Source organism: Mytilus californianus, unplaced genomic scaffold (assembly GCF_021869535.1).
Source record: "Mytilus californianus isolate M0D057914Y unplaced genomic scaffold, xbMytCali1.0.p SCAF_8, whole genome shotgun sequence".
NCBI lineage: Eukaryota > Metazoa > Mollusca > Bivalvia > Mytilida > Mytilidae > Mytilus > Mytilus californianus.
This window is the reverse complement of record NW_026262734.1, coordinates 61,609,399-61,627,327: the sequence shown is the minus strand read 5'-3', so window position 1 is coordinate 61,627,327 and position 17,929 is coordinate 61,609,399. Positions and strand designations below refer to the sequence as shown.

Here is a 17,929-nt window from a genome sequence, read left to right as displayed (position 1 = left end):
ATGCATAACTTACTTTTTCCTCTAGAATATATGGTCTCGACTTATCAACGTAAGAAGGTTGTCACATTTGATGCAGTATTTGCTAGCCCTTTCGGAGAGCATAATATCACCTCCGAATTTTGGTTTAGTTTATGTTGCTCAGTCTTTCTTTTGTTTTCTGTGTGTTTGTTTTGTGGACTTTGTTTACAGTTTCACTTGAACTACTTACCTTTGAATGCCCCTTGGTATCTTTCGCCTCTTTTTTATAAGACATAAAAAAATGATGTCGATACGGGCGGAAAAGAGTAAATCATAGACTGAAGAATTAACTAATAATTGAAGTTTGATATATTTTTAGTATTTTGATACTATTTTTTACTGAGATCACATCAAGCGACAACAAAACCAAGGAACTTTGTGTAAAAATATAGTGATGTTTATTTAAATTGGACTTTTAACAAAATGAAGACTGATTTGACCCTTTGCTTTCTCGTGCTGTATCAGGACTATAAACAAACCGAAACACACATGAACACTGTTAAATTTCATTTATTAGAAAACCCTAAAACCCGAATAAGATGACCAGAAAGGGTATATGTGCTTTGCAGAGTTACCATGCGCTGCCACATTGGCTATGTCGCCTTTCTCGAGTTTTACTACTACGGTTTTAGTTGCAGGTAGATACTGCTTGATGTTGTAAGCACTGGCACGATTTCCTGCAACAACTTCACCGTTGACTACAAAATCACTTTCAAAACTGGTATTAGGTGACGTCAATGCAGTCCAAGTAAAGCTATATACACCATCCTCAGGACAACTAAACAATCCGTTTGATGGGTTGTAAGCCTTTCCCATGTTCAGAACGACTTGGTCGAATATAACAACGGCTTTTGGACTCAAATTTCTTATGTCTGATCTGAGGTTTACATGAAATGCAATATTTTTTTTGTGATCAGTACCACTGCATTTACATTTATGTTCTGCAATGAAAACAAAAATTCATATATTTTCTGCATTCGATTGTACTCTCATCGATTGTACTCTAACACAATTTTCATACAGTCAAATTAAAATCAATTCTTCCTTGTCATATAAAATACTAACAATAAAATATGGTCGTGTCCATTGAAAAAAAAGAAAGATAACTCATGCAATACAAGTTATTAAAAATTGTATATCAACAGTCCTCTGACCTCACCTCTGCAAGGGAATTGGAATAAAGTTGCCTCCTTTTTCAAACGATTTGATGTTTATGATTGACCTCAAATTTCTGACAATTTTATATTTAAATCTTGTGTTTAGATTATGGTCACTTTGAGAGAAGGGTGAAATATAATTTTCTTTTTGAAATATATTTACTATAAGAGAAGACTTGATATTTATCTTCAACCGTAAATAACCCAAAAAAGCTCTTCTGTGTCTTATATTTCCATATCCTATATAAAATGTGAATAGATAGCCAATTCTTATTTTAAGTTTCTAACAGATTGCTGTCAAACTCTTCTGATATAGTCTTGTTTATCTAAATTTTGATATTATTAAGGTTGTAATTTCACAGTACGGTATCTGTATCATTCCGGAATTCGAAAGGGTTTATACATGTTATAACGAATAGCTAATTGATAGTCGAAGTACGATTACACATTGCGAAATGGCCAACCAAACAAACGCATTTGTTGTAAATCACTTGTTCATATCACAATGTGATAAGTATATCTTTACGCGGGAAAAAAGATAATAGGCCATAATCGTAAAAGAAAGTATTAACCAATTAATGTAATTAGAGCACTAGGTGACTATGATCATATCATTTGATGTGCAAGTAATTATACGATCTGTAACATTATTTAATCACAATCATGGACATGGCAAATATTATAGCAATATTCATGAAATACATTTTCTTTAAATAGAAAAGGAAAGTAGTTGCTCTAACATTAATTTACTGAAACCTCACCATTTTCTCTCTGTTCTATTTCTTCAAAACGTTTTTTTACAATTTCAAGAAGCTCTTTCATGCTCAGTTTATCGCATTTCTTTTCCAAAGCTCCGGCAGACACAATCGCAATCACAAGTAACACTGTTGCTCTCATCCTAAATAATAAAATATGTTATGGACTTAGTAAAAATTTGAGTAAGATATCAAGGAGTCATTTGTAGATTCTTAATACTTATGACTTACAATTTTTAGTTCCGTCGTATGGCGGAATAGATAAGAACTTCGAACGGCGATATCTGGGGTAATGTTTCATGAAGTTAGTTAAATCATTTTGTCTAGCTGAATGCCCAATCAATTTTCACATCTTTTTCAAAAATGTAACTGTAACAATTCACAGAATTGAATTATGGAATTAATGGAGCTAATTCGTGTTGCTCAATCTTTATTTTTCTATGTTGTGTTTTGTATGCTGTTGTTTGTCTTTTGCACTTTTTTATGCCATGGCATTGTCCGTTTTTTACGACTTACATGTGTATAACTTTGAATGTTACTTTGTTCTCTTTTGCCTCTCTTTAATCAGGTTCTTCGTGTGTTTGGGAGTAACATCGCACTTTAAATCTTTTAAATGACAAACGAATCATATATGACTTCAATGTATATACATATGTGATATATTCGCATTGTTTCTGGTATAAAAGCCCATGGGATTTTTCAAATCCGCGAAAATTTAATTAAAAATGTTATAATATTACCGAGAAACACAGTGACTAGATAGCTTGGTTGATATGATCTGAAGCAGGAAAGCGTATTTCAAATAAGGTGGTATTCTTGTGTTAATATCAATTTAAGTACACAATACAAATAGATATAAGAAGATGCGGTATGAGTGCCAATGAGAAAACTCTCCATCCAAGTCACAATTTGTAAAAGTAAACCATTATAGGTCAAAGTACGGCCTTCAACACGGAGCCTTGGCTTACACCGAACAGCCAGCTATAAAGGGCTCCAAAAATGACTAGTGTAAAACCTTTCAAACAGGAAAACCAACGGTCTAATCTATATAAAAAACGAGAGACGAGAAACACTTATGAACCACATCAACAAACGACAACCACTGAACATCAGTTTCCTGACTTAGGACAGGTGCAAACAAATGCAACGGGTTTAAACGTTTTAATATGCGTCAACCTTTACCTTAACCTGAAACAATAGTGTAACATCACAAATGTTTATTTCTGTTGCTATTGTAAAAAGGTCTATATCATTAATCAAAATTACATTCGTGAAATCTTAGAAACTGTACTGATAATAATTCATATTGATAGTAATTAACATTATTTTACTAACCTGTTTTATTTCCGGAACTCTTTTAGTGTAGAGGGTGATCGAGTCTTAGTGTATGTGGCTATGTACACATACAATACAAAATTATAAACAGCGTGAACGAGTATTTCTTTTGTCACATATGATACCTGTCACGGAATATAATAATTAAGGAAATGTATTCTACTCATGTTGCGTTTTAAAATATTATGCCTTGTTTTTTTCAAAATAACATGGAGTGGTATGTTAACATAATGGTTAGTCATAAAAAACGTTGTATATCGGCAACTTTCCATTTTGCATATGGTCTCTGAGTAACATACACTTAGAAAATTTAAAAAATGAGATATTAAACAACACGACGTGTGCCCCATGTGGAGCAGGATCTGCTTACCCTTCAGGAACACCTGAGATCAACCCCAGTTTTGGTAGGGTTCGTGGGGCTCAGTTCTTAAGTATTCTTTATTGTCTGTTGAATACTGTTGTTTGTCGTTTGGCTTTTTTTGCCATGGCTTTGTCAGTTTATTTTCGACTTATGAGTTTGAATGTCCCTTTGGTATCTTTCGCCTTTATTTTGTAATTGAACTGTTATAATTATCATATTCTTTTAGTAAGCAGATAATGCACTGTGATTTACTGTGATAAACATGATGTTGCTCTGGGATTTATCTGCAGGGGCAACATCATATTTGTAATAGAAGAAAGACAGGTGCTTTATATAAGCAACATTTGAGTGTTTGAAGATAGATGTAGCATGGGTGTTTAGAGTTTTCATTATTACTTGTATCATTGAAATCACTGCCTTGCACGTACGGAATGAGTATGTATTTCTTCTTGTTTGAGTTAAGCCCTATACCAAAGGGTCATTCAAACTCATAAGACGAAAATAAACTGACAACGCCATGGCTAAAAAAGAAAAAGACCAACAGACAAACAATAGTACACAACACACAAGAAATAAAACTAAAGAGGTATTTTCGATTGAACCGATTAATGACAAAGGAAATTATCTAAATTGATGGCACAACTGGTTTGAAAAGTCTGTAACGGACAATATCCGAAATGATAGCTGTATTTGTTTGAAATGGGTATTTGAAATATTGGATCAACAATAAAAGTTGTACAGAGAATAAAGTATCGAAAGGAATCGACCTATAACGGTAGATAATGAACATGTACAGATGGTTTTGTAATTTGCTTATGATTCACAGTAAAAGAAAACAAATTAACAGTATTGTTATTAAGGAAGCTACACAATACATGCAATAGTTTCACTTTTGACGCTAGCCAAACGGATCATTTTATAACATCTGATTTTACGTTGGATATTGTAGGGCTCAATTATTAGTTTTCTGCGTAGTATGTTGTGAAAAGGAATTATTTTGTTTGACTTGTTTTCTTCTGTTGTAGGTTTTTCTTCTAATCATGTTTTGATTGCACTTTGGCATCATTCCATCCTGTTTGATTAACTACAGATAACTACCAGATCGAGTAAAAGACATTTATTATTTACTTTAACAGATGTTCATGAATACGTTGAACGCTGTGTACTAAACCACGTTGATCGAATAATGATCGTGCTAGCGCACAAGGTAATAGTTTGCAGTACGAAGTCGAAAATAAACTGGCCATGGCTAAAAAAGAAAAAGACCAAAAGACAATAGTGCACAAACACACAACTTAGAAAACTAAAGTGGTATTTTTGATTGAACTGATTAATGACGAAGGAATGGCCATGTTATTACGGGGGACCTCAATATTGTTCAAGACCAAGAGGTTAAAAACTTTTTGAAAAAAGAACCAAAATATCGTCCTCCATCTAAAATAGAGTGGAAACAGTGTCGTCAGGTCACAAAAGACGCCCTTTCATCGTATTGTAAAAATTGGTGTAAACGGAGAAAATCTGATAAACAATCTCTTGATTCTTATTTAAATAAATGTATGAATGTTGTGGATATTCGAATATCACATTTTGAAAATAATTCAGAAAAAAATAAAAGAGTACATAATACGCCTATTTCTAGAATAAGAAACAAACTGCAAGTATTTTCAAAGCGGTGTGTCTTTGTACCGGCCGACAAAGCAACCAACAATGTGGTGGTGGTATGCCGTAAATACTACACGGACGTTCTTTAGAATGAAACTTTAAATTCTTCTACAATCAAGTCCGTGCGCTCCACAGAGAGTCATATAGTAAACAAACATACCATAACCACATCACAGCTTAAGGCCTCTTCTGAACATTTGAAGGTCCCTACTATGTATTGGCTACCTAAACTACACAAAAAACCAGTAAAAGATCGTTTCATATCAGCCTCTAGTAAGTGTTCTACAACTAATCTTTCAGTGCTTTTAACTAGTTCCTTAACTACTATCAAAGAACTTATCATATACTTTTGTAATAAAATATATATTGGAATTAACTATTTTTGAAGTCTAAAAAATTCTTTGGATGTTTTAGATAAATTACGTGCTTTTGATGGTCCTTTTGATTCTGTTGACAGTTTTGACTTTTCAACTCTTTACACTAGATTTCCACACAATCTTATCAAACAAAAGTTTTCCTATTTAATAAATGGTCTCTTGGTAAATCTGAATGCAAATATATTTGCTGCAACTCATTCAAAGCCTTCTTCTCTAATGAGAAAGGTAAATATGCTATATATACTTACTGGAGGTGTGATGAGATGATTCAAGCTGATAATGTTATCCTTGATAATATTTATATACGGTTCGGCAATAAAGTTTATCGACAGGTGGTAGGTATTCCTATGGGCACCAATTGCGCCTCTTTATTAGCAGACTTGTTCTTGTATTGTTATGAATCACAGTTTATGTCCAAACTCCGTAAAGACCCGTCTAAATTGAATTTAATTGATAAATTCAACTTCACTTAAATAATCATAAATTTTCTAAATATACTGCCGAAATTTACTTAAAGGAGCCTAATTTTAATAAATCATACATAAACGGTAATAACTGTCCTTTCGAAAATTTAGATATTTCAGTTTTTCACGGGAAACTCTTCATTAAAATTTACGACAAAAGGGACGAATTTTCGTTCCCTATTGTTAGTTTTCCTTTTTTGGATGGTGATGTTCCTTTGGCACCATCTTATGGTGTTTATATATCACAACTCGTTCGCTATGCCTGTGTCTGTTGTGACGTTTTGGATTTCAATGAACGTAATCTATGTATTACTTGTATATTATGAAGTCAGGGATTTCGTTACCACAAATTAATTAAAACCTTTACTAAATTCTTCCACAGATATAAAGATTTGGTTTTGAAGTTTGGTTGTACCTGTAGAAAACTTGTTTCACAGGGGATAGCACATCCTAATTTTTACGGAGATGTTGTTTACCGAGCCCGAAAATTAAGAAACGATCTGGGTAAACTTATCGATTCTTTAAATAAATTTATTCTCAAGGTTACCAGTTCAACACTGTAATTAGATCTTTGAATATTGTTTTTATTGGTATTTATATTGATTTTGTTATCAGTAAATTAAAATCAAACAAAATAATTTTTTTTATATACATATGCACATTCATGGCTCTACAATCTGTCGATACCTGTATCTTGGCATTGCACAAGGTCATGTTTTTCTCTGACTGTTTATGACGTCTTTACACTAAATCCATTGGATGTTGGATGTTAACTGATTGATATTTTATTCATTAGTTGTTATAGGCTTTGAACTAGCTGTCAGTAACTGCGAGTACTCTCAGATCTGTACTTAGTGTCTTTTTGTTGTGAGATGTATAAGTATCCGTCCACGTCCACTCTGTGTTTTTGTTAGATGTATTTTTACTTTGTATCCATCTGATGAGTTTTTAACTGATTTTTATAGTTTGTTCTTATTGTGTACTGTTACACCACTGTCCCAGGTTAGGGGGAGGGTTGGCACCTTCAAACGAGTTTAACCCCGCCACATTCTGTATGTGCCTGTCCCAAGTCAGGAGCCTGTAATTCAGTGGTTGTCGTTTGTTGCTGTGTAACATATATGTTTTTCGTTCATTATTTTTTACATAAATTATGCCGTTAATTTTCTCGTTTGAATTGTTTTACATTTGTAATTTCGGGGCCTTTTATAGCTGACTATGCGGTATGGGCTTTGTTCATTGTTGAAGGCCGTACGGTGGCCTATTGTTGTCAATTTCTGTGTCATTTGATCTCTTGTGGAGAGTTGTCTCATTGGTAATCATACCACATCTCCTTATTTTTATATATCAACTTCTCCGACACCCTTTTCCAACTCTAGTCTAGTAGATGACAAAACATTATATACATTTTCATTTGTTTGGGGTGCCTTTCTGGTTTAACTTCATCATGAACGCTCAGATTTAAACATTCGAATGTCAGGGATGCATAAATACGTAGACATAAACCCATCAAGGGTTAAACTGTTGTACGCCAGACGCGCATTTCGTTTACAAAAGACCCAACAGTGACGGAAGAATAAAAAAAATTTAAAAGCCAAATAAAGTACAAAGTTGAAGAGCATAGAGGACCCTAAATTCCGAAAGGTTTTGCCCAATACAGTTAATGTAATATATTCCTTGAGTAGAAAACCCTAAGTATTTCGATACATTCAAAGTTAAGTAAACAGTTAATTTATAAGTATGACCATATCAATGATAGTTCATGTCATCTCAAAAGTGCTGACTACTAGGCTGGTGATACCCTCGTAGAGGAAAATCCAGCAGCAGTAGCATCTACCCAGTGGTTATAGGAGGTATATGATCAAAATGGACACAAAAAGAGTAATCATATTAATTAAAGGTCAACTTTGGCTTAAGGACTTATAAACTTTTTTTTATTTTTTTAATAATTTCTTAATTTGAATATCGAAGTGGAATGAACACAAGTGTATGTTATAAATCATATCAGCCCCAAAGCACTGTTACTACGCTAATGATACCCTCGTTGACCAAACGTCCACCAACAGTGGTATAGACCTAGTGCTAGTAAATGAAAATAAATCTGATATAAAATTATACAATCATTTCTTTAATTACAGTGAATAAATTCATTCAATCATATCAATGTGGCACATCGGTGGATTGTTCTTAAAGTTTATCTTTGGAAAGTCGTCATCGTCACAAATGTCTGGTATAAAATCAATATTCTCCTGTTTAGACTCGTAAATCATATGAATGATATATTCCTCCTAAAATATATGAGAGCGTTTCTTTTAGTTTCACGAGATCATTACTTCACTGATAATATCAATATAGAAGGATATATTCCTATCGTCGATGCATGAAAAACGTGTTACTGAATGTTGATTTAAAATGACTTCTATAGATTATTGTGCAACCGTTAAAACATAAATCTATTTTCAGATTTATGTTCAGAAACGTGAAATAAATCATTATATTGTACATTATAGATCCTACAAAAATATGAAAACATTTAGAGAATAAACATTTTTTAGTAATGTATAATTCATTTTATTGAAAAAGCTGGTTGAATTGTGAACTTCTGCTAACTTATGCTGTAAAAACATTTGACACCAAAATTTTATTGGAACGATAAATCGACTCACCAACAAACACTCATAAAACGTGTTCAATCCATAGCGATGTTCAGTCACAAGTGGTATTATTCTTTATTTACACAACGGTTAATTTTACTTTTGTATTATATAGAAATAGAATATCAAAACTCTTTTCCGTGTAACTGGTGTTAGATAGATTCCCTTTATGTTTTTTTTTCATTTTCACTGTAATCTTTTGGTGTATGAATATTTGTGTGTTGCACTTATGAAATCGAAGATCGTCAATTCGATAAGATTGATGCAGATTTTGCAATTATGTGAAGTAAAGGGTTGTTTTAAATGCACATGGACTATAAAATGTTGATATGTGACACACTTTATAAAATAGTTTTAAGTATCTAGGCGCAAATCTTCAGTTGGAATTCTCAAGTGAGAATCCGGCGAGATAATGGTAGGGGGTCTCACGGGTGAAAATAAACGATTTAATTGATCACAATGGTAAATCTATAAAAATCACTATTGTCTATATAATAATTACTAGTGTCCGTGATTAAGACTCTCAGAAGATAACAATCTTGTGCATAATAGCATTGTCTTGTGACTTTTAAACATGAATAAATGCATCTTTCATACCTATTGTTTTATGTATTACCGTCTTTATAAATGATCACATACCTTGGGTCTCCGGTGTTTCTTCATCGTCATTGTCAAATATTTAATAAATACCAGCATACCAATTGAACTAGCTACTGCGGCAACCAAGGCAGACACCAAATGATAAATATGTCCTATTTTGAAGCATAAATTGAATTAATTATGTAGTATTCATAGAGAATGGTTTCGAGTCAGTAATGGGATGGTATTTAGTTCAATCTAATCAATAATTATTTATCTTCATCATTACTGTAGAGAAGAATTTCATAAGAATTATAAATATTAAGGTGCTTTACATTGTACCATCACTCAAAATAAAAATCTATGCAATCAACCACAATTCTCGCAGCTGTCAAAATATTGCATTTTAAATCTAACACGAAGGATGCCACATGTGGAGCAGGATTTGCTTACTCTTCCGGGGCACCTGAGATCACCTTTAGTTTTGTTTTCAAGGGGTTTGTGTTGCTCTCGCTCTAGTTATAAATGTTGCTCTTTGTTCTTTGTACTTTTTAATGTGTCAATGTTTGTATTGTTTATACCGGTAAAAGTCTCGTCTATTCTTTGTAATGAAAAACGTGTTTCAATTTCACAATTTCACATTTGGTCAAGTTTCAGGGTTAAAAAAATAGTTTACGTGACCGATGGTTTAGAATTTGGTGATGTCTTCGGGTAAGATAAGAGTCAATTGCCAATCCGTTATTGCGTGATGTCCAATCACTTGATATAACTTATCAACGTTTTTTTTTAATAGGAGTAACACGACGGCTGTCACATGTGAAGCAGGATCTGCTTACCCTTCAGGAGCACCTGAAATCACCCACCGTTTTTGGTGGTGTTCCTGTTGCGCTGCCTTTAGTTTTCTCTGTTGCGTTTTGTATACTGTTGATTGTCTTTATGATTTTTCTTATTTGCCATGGCGTTGTCAGTTTATTTTCGACTTATGAGTCTGAATGTTCCTTTGGTATCTTTCGCCTCTCTTTGAAAATCTTATAAAGTGAAAAAAAAAACACTTCATCAATTTCCGGAACCTTAGCTCCTTAACAATTTCAAATTTATCAACGGAGAATTTACCAGTAAACTGTTATGCATCAAGTCAGTACCGAAGCACTGACAACTGATTTGATGATATATCCTCGGGGAATAATAGTCAATTAGCTGTGGTATAGACCCAGTGGTAGCAAATCGAAAAAATCTTGATTATGAACGTTCAAACACAAATCTTTTGAAGCCAAGGATGTGTAAGACCAAAACACATGCAGAGTATTATGTTTGTTAGGGACCTAAAAATAGCCAAACTCCCTTAAGCTCAACTTTTCATGAGAGAGTCAATACCTTAGTTTCTTAATAATGTCTTAATTATCAACGTAGAATTTACGAAAAGTGTGTTATAAATCATTCCATTACCGAAACACTACTTACAAGGCTGTCAATTATATTTGTGAAATCAATTTGCAAACAATATCGTTTCTATTACCTTCAGTATTAGGGATTGGCACTGGCTTTTTCGCTCCGCTCAGATCTACAAAATAAGAAAAGAGAATTCAATCTTGTATATCATTTCAAAATTTATGTCGATAATATAGGAGCAACCGCATCGTGTTGTATTCAAGTAGCATACAAAAGTAAAGTAGTTTCTTTCGAAGTACGAATGTACAGTTTATGTAACAATTTGAAATGAAAATTAAAGGTAAAATTAATAATAATTTAATTACAAAATTATCCTATTATTTCTCGGAGAGTGGTTTTGTACTTGAGTTTTCCTGATTGAACACTATGCGTTACAAAATCTTATGTAATGTAACATGTGCAGTATTTAGTTATTTGGTATATAAAGTTAATTCATTTATCGACAGACCAAATATGTTCTAGGATAGGAATTTGCATTTACTGTGTGCGTATTTACTTTATCATTCGAGCAATGAGCCTAAAGTTGGAGGAGTAAAACAAAGTTGGAATTTTGTTTAATGCTTGTACATTGTGAAAATTAAACGGGAGCTACCAACAACAAGCCACAACCATGTTATATAACGTGACAAAAGGGAGATACGAAAAACAAGAAAAAACCATGTAACACCACTTTAATAAGATGAATACACCAGCAGTTTTCTATCAACTCCTGATGAATTCTTTGACTTTGCTTTATCATGCATTTTGTCATATTGTATTGTGCGCCAACCAAATAATTATTACAAAATATTTCCATCATGTTTAATTAAGTAATGTTTTTTACGATGACATTATTTTCCATGGACGATTGTGCGATACCGGGTGCGTCAATAGGGTAATAAATCAGTCGTTGTTTTTCTTGTTTCAATTGATCCAGATTTGCAATGCCGTGAATTACTATACGGTTCACTTATTCTTGAATGACCACGCTGACTTTGTATAGTACATCCGCGACTTTTGGTCTGTGGTGTAAAGTTGACTCATTGGAAATGATACCATATTTTATTTCTATACATAAGTCCATATTGTTTTTATAATGTGTATTACTACTATGTAAAACCATTTCCTCGTGGTTTACCAGGCTATAAAGTTATAATACATCCATGAACAGAATCAAACAGTAATGAAATTTACCTTCAGCTGTTTTGGTTTGATTCGTTAATGTTACGTACAATGCATACAGTTTATTCTCTGAAGGCAAGTATATGAAACAATTGGATGATTAAATATACCTTAGACATTGTACTAAATATATTTTGCATTTGATGCATCCACATTTTAGTATATACCATGCAGGTTTGAAATTTTGCATTTATTTTCCATTTTCATTAAGCTGGAAACGAAAAAAAAAACACTAGACCACCAATTTTTCGTGCGTCATTTTTTGGTGGCGTTCGTGCTAGTTTTTTATATATACATGTATATAATTCAATGTACATGACGCATTGTTAAATGTCTCAGTTCGTGATCATCTTGTTTTATTTATACTATTTTGCCTGCTTTTCTTCAACTATCCTCCTTATTACATGTAGTGCCATCCATCTTACAATATTTTAAGTATTTTTTTTTAAACATCAGTGATAGATCAACTGGCTTAAAGGGCCAGTATAAGCTTTTGCTATCGCCTAGTGTCTGTTGGTGTCCTCCGTTAACTTTTACAAAACTCTTCTTCTCTAACACTTCAGGACCAAATTGAACCATACTTGGGAATCTAGTTTTAAAAATGTGTCCAACAACCCCCTGCCAACCAACATGGTTAACAAGGCTATATATAGTACATAGGGGTAAAATGCAACTATTGTCTATTTTTAAACGGTAAAAGGTAGACAACATCTAACATTAAAAAATATGTTCAGAACGTTAAGATCTACGTGCTGTCTTTTGCTATGCTGACCAACATTAGTAGACCACTACTTCAGGTATATCTTGCCTTAAAATGTCGATTACACCTCTTTGTTTTGGTTTTGCTAATTATCTGAAAATCTTTAATAGATATGAAGAAATTTACTAACAAATGTGATCAGCAAGAAAAGATTGACTTATAAATGAACGTGGCTGAAATTGTTAGTCGATTTCTTATAGGAGTTATTGTCCTTGAATGATGGTTTTTAAAATATGTTTTACCCATTTTTGCGAAAGTATAGAAAAAACATTAACACAGCAAATTTATCTCCGAAACGATTGGTATACAACTTGTACAGTAGGCACCTAATAAAACAAATTAAATGTAAAAAGTTTAGATTTTTTTTGTTGCTGTGTTAAAATTGCATAATGCATCGACGTGCCTGAGGTCAATGCTCCTTCTTGCAGTTTTTAGTGTATATTCCTGAGATGAAATCAGTTGTCAAATAATGTATGTCGCCCTCTAGTCTTATTTATTTCTTTTTTGTCGTTGATGTGTGTCACTGATGTAAATTTCTCCTTATTCAAGAGGTTAAATAAGCAAAAAAGCATTTACACAAACAGATTAAAACGTTGGCGCTATTCTGTACCATAACTGGGTATGACATGAAGAGATAAAAATATGTAAAATAAGGAGTAAACAGATTTTTGAAAATATTGTTTTTATTTGATTGCAGTTGGCCGAACATACTTCCAAAAATACAACGATTATAAAGTCCACACACAATATTTCCCGTTGTATTGCTGTTTCAAAATTTAACAACTCTCCACTGATTTATATGAACATTGGACTGGAGAAGATAAAACAGTAGACTACTCACACCAATACTCACGGTGAACTGTCATAGTTCTGCTGCTTTGAAGTAAAGACAATGCTTCTGTATGTTTAGCATTGATAGTAGTACTCAAAGGACTATCAGTTTCCATTGTTGTTTTTCCGTCACCAGATGGATAATCTTCGACAATTCTCGCTTTTACAAGAATAAGTATAGTTATTACCATTGAACGAAACAGTTATAAACGTACTTAAGTATTAATTACTGGAAAAATAAATGACAGTTTCCATTCAAAGCAAAGATAGCTCTTGTCCATAGATGAGCATTTGTTTTTCAAAGTATACTAGTAGTTTTTAGTAAAGGTACTCTACGTAATTTTTTTTTAAGATAATAGGCAAAAAGACAAAGAAAATGGTAAAACTGTCATTTGTGGTCTATAACTCCTGTACGTAGTCAATTAACGGTTTTATCAATGTTGCTGCGTTTATCAATCATGCTGATAACTTTTGCGATTTAAAGTTTCTTTCTACCAATTATAGTTTTCAAGATAATATGCATTCTCATTAAAGTAGGGCAATAACTTCTCCAAGGAGTCGTCTGACAGGTGTTGTCTTAATGGATAATAATTAGTTCTCATCAGTTCAAATCTTCCATATCTTTAGTACTTTACAAGAAAGATAATAGAAAATACTTGCATTTTTATCACTATGTTATTTTTATTTTATTTCTTTGATAGCCATATGAATTGACAGGAGGATTCACTGGGCATTTTTTACCTAGATACACAAGAATTAATGTGGGCAAGTTTTATTTTAGCCTAGTAGTTTCAGAGGAAGAGCTTTGTGTAAAAATAAATGGGAGACGGACACCCAGTGATAGCAGTAGCATACACATGACCTCTGGGCAAGGTGAACTAAAACAAATGTTATACATACATGGAGAATATATAAATCGTTGTACAAATCAAACTAAAGGAATCGCATAAACTCGAAATGGAGTATGACACGTTGTTTAGACATGGTAAGCATTTCCTGTTATGCACATTCTGTCTTGTATAAACGTTAAAGAAACATTTACGACATTTCTGCTAATTTCATACTTGAAGCGACAAATGTTACATACAATCAACATGACTAAGCAGTCTGTAACGTTACTGAGAAATAATTAACGTATATGTTATGGAAGAAATACATGTCTCAAAAAGAAAGAAAAACATATTTTAACATCAGTACCATTAGTTTAACACAAAGTGATGAAGAATATGTACTACCCTCAAGTTATAAAATAAAAACACAAAGGTACAAGTAATATACCTTTCTTTACCATTTTGTTAAGTTTCGGGTAGACTCAATTAATTTACATACGTGTATAAATAAACCTATCATAGGTAGTACATCCTTCAGCTACATGCATCTCATATTGTTTAGTTGTCTCATCCCCATAACTATCGTTGAACGGTAACGCGGCTTCTTCTATGTTCAATAACTGGCAGGTAGAATTCAATTTGTTCCAAACGAACAGTTCACATGGAATTCCATTTTCAGTACTTTCATTGCATTTTAGTAAACAATCGGCTAAGCTGGTTAGCCCGACTTCAAATACTATGTTTAACCCTTGGCCAACAGGTCTCACGTTTTCAAATTGTGTGTAGTAGAATTCCTCTGAAAAAAACACATCAAAAAGGCAAAGTGTCGAATTGTCGTCCTTCAAAATGGTGTTGGTTATGATTTTAACTAGAAGATAAGAAGCGCTTGCGTTGACCGTAAAATTGGTACTGTAATGCATTTGTGTAAGTGTAATTTGGCTCAGCATGATTCAATCGACAATGCTACATACATTTATTCAAAGGCATTGCAAGAACAGACAATTTATCTTTCATTTACTTTGTTACGAAAACAATTGAAACGTACGCAATTGATCTACGTTTTTTTATGTTAATTATTTTGTTAAGTCATTGAGTGATACAAAAATATATTCAATCGGAATTCTATTTGAGATAAATACTTATCAAATACCTCTTTTCAATGGTTCTATTTAATAACACTAAATCGAATCCATACCGTATAAATGTAAATAACAACAACTGAACAGATATTAATTGACTGCAAACCAATTGTTTGAAAAGTACTAAATGTACCGCTGTGAATAAGTCTGAAAATTGACTGAAAAAATGAAAATGAATTAAAAATTCATTGTCTAGTCTTTTAAGACAGGTAAGAGCTGTTCAGATCGAAATGACGGTTTCGTATCAATACTAGTTTACTACTGTCTAAAATAAAGAGAATAAGATGATATTAACAAAAACATATACCTGATTCCCTTTCACAGATAAAACTTCGACTACTGTTTAAACAAAAGTCCGTCATCCAGGTTAATACGTTTTGCTCTAGTGGTCTTTCTATAACAACGTATGCACAGTAACTTCCTCCAATTTCAGCCTTATTTGAGAAACCGTTTATTGGCAATGGTGAGACGGAAGAAACATAATTGGACGTTCTATATTTTGTCCAGAAAGAATTTATCCTACAAAAACATCCGTAACATTAAGTGCGTTTTTACGAAAACCAATGCCAGGAATTAATTTTCTTTTCTCAAACAAATCAACTATGTACCAGGTAATAGTGAATGAATATGTTATTGGGGATGAATTTTCTTTCAATTGCATTCTTATCTATTTATTTCTAGTGTCCTTTAAATACGGCCACATGTTTAAGTCGTAAAATGAGTTTCTTGTAATTATAATAAAATGAGTTTCTTGTAATTATAATGTTATCATAATATTGAACCAATGCATGCATATATACTAAACTAAGTCATGTATGCACGTGTCTTTTTTACTTTTTTTACTAATCTATAACGTCTAATATACAAATAATATTTCATTCAGTGATTGTTGTTAACTTTCGAGTTTTGTTGTCGAAGTTTATTGAATCGTGACATTGATAAACAATCAAAACAAAGCACTTGAAGTACGTGAGAAAAATGTTAATTGATAGAGTCATGATATTTTTTATATTAACCATTCGTTCCCATTTTTTTCCATAACAGGTATTTGTTAAATGATTTGGTGATTTAATTTGTTCTTTGAAAATCAGTTATTAATATTTACCTTCCAGTGGACGTTTGTTTACATTCGTTCATCACGGTTTTCTCCTCGCACTTTCTGTGCGATGGCCGAAATTCTAACAGAAGTTTTCATAGATAAAATCACTGCATACGGGAAAATATCCCCGAGTTAGAGTACGGGAAGACAATAATTTAAAAGCATTACACTTATGAAGATTTTGATAATATAACGGATGTCCTTTTACAAGAACGTTCATGTACACTTGTTTTATAGTTAAACTTAGCCATTCAAGTATATAAAACATATTCAACTTTTTTTTTAATTTGAAGTTTAATGTGGCTTTAAGACTTACTTTAATTTTAAATATATCATTTACTAATATTGGGAGATAATTGTATGAAAACAATCAAAAAGTGGAAAAGTATGGCCCACAAAATATCATGCTCATTTATAATTAAGGTCAGTTACCAACCAAGTGTATACAATAATTTCAAAATAACGTTTAGTTTAAAAAATGCGTCTGTTCTACATTTCAAAACTGAATTTTCTTTATAAAGTTTAGTTACGAACCTTGCATAAGACCAGTGTCCTTTTAGCAATAAATAGTCGATCTCACCATATGTGAACGGCCCGTTTTCTAGCATAAGAGAGCTATTTCTTTCTTCACAGAAATCATTTGCATTTGTCCAGGTTAGATTGGCTGTATATAGTGTCATCATCTTTTTATCTGAAAAAAAATTAAATCAAAAAGACATTAAGTTATATCAAATTATGATGTATTTTCTTAATGATGTTGTTACATTTTTGTAAGTATAAAAACATCAGACGTTTTACTTAAAGCATCTTCTTTAAATTTGGCTAGCAACGTGCATAAAGTGTCACTGGTAAATGTATTTTAGTCTTAAACGGTCATTTTGATCTAAACATCATCTGAAAAGTCTGACCAACAAACAGGTATGTCATGTTCAGTCTTTCAGTCAATATTCAGACGTATCTACTGCAGTATGCTAGTATTCAGTACGGTTCAGATAATTTGCAACCAATTAAGAAATGTTCAGTAGCTTCTTAGATAATTCAGTATAGTGTACAGGTAAATAACAACTATTCAACAGTCTAAACATAGACTGAACATATCTTGATTGACTGAAAGCGAATTGAATGAACAGTACTGCATTTACTGCTGCAGTGGATATTTCTGAAATTGACTGATGGGCTGAAAATGTCTGACTTATTTATTGTTCAGTTTTATTCGACTCCCGAGTTTGAATGTCACTTTGATACCTTCTCTCTTCTCTTTTAAGAGTTTATAAGATTAAAATGACCGTTTCAGATTTAAA

At 32.6% G+C, this 17,929-nt stretch overlaps 1 protein-coding gene across 2 annotated transcripts in view; it reads right to left on the bottom strand.

The window, feature by feature from the left end:
• Positions 1-510: 510 nt before the first annotated feature.
• LOC127712132 (complement C1q-like protein 2) overlaps positions 511-17,929 on the bottom strand; it is a 67,002-nt gene continuing 49,583 nt past the window's right edge. Inside the window, exons 1-3 of one of the 2 annotated variants that reach the window (XM_052218396.1) lie at positions 3,266-3,331; positions 1,937-2,073; positions 511-959 (exon numbers count right to left, since the gene is read on the bottom strand). In XM_052218396.1, the coding sequence (XP_052074356.1) occupies positions 532-959; positions 1,937-2,072 (564 nt within the window). In that variant the 5' untranslated portion in view covers position 2,073; positions 3,266-3,331 and the 3' untranslated portion in view covers positions 511-531. Of the gene's footprint in view, positions 960-1,936; positions 2,074-3,265; positions 3,332-17,929 lie in introns of those variants that run through there. The other variant, XM_052218398.1, reaches the window with a different exon arrangement.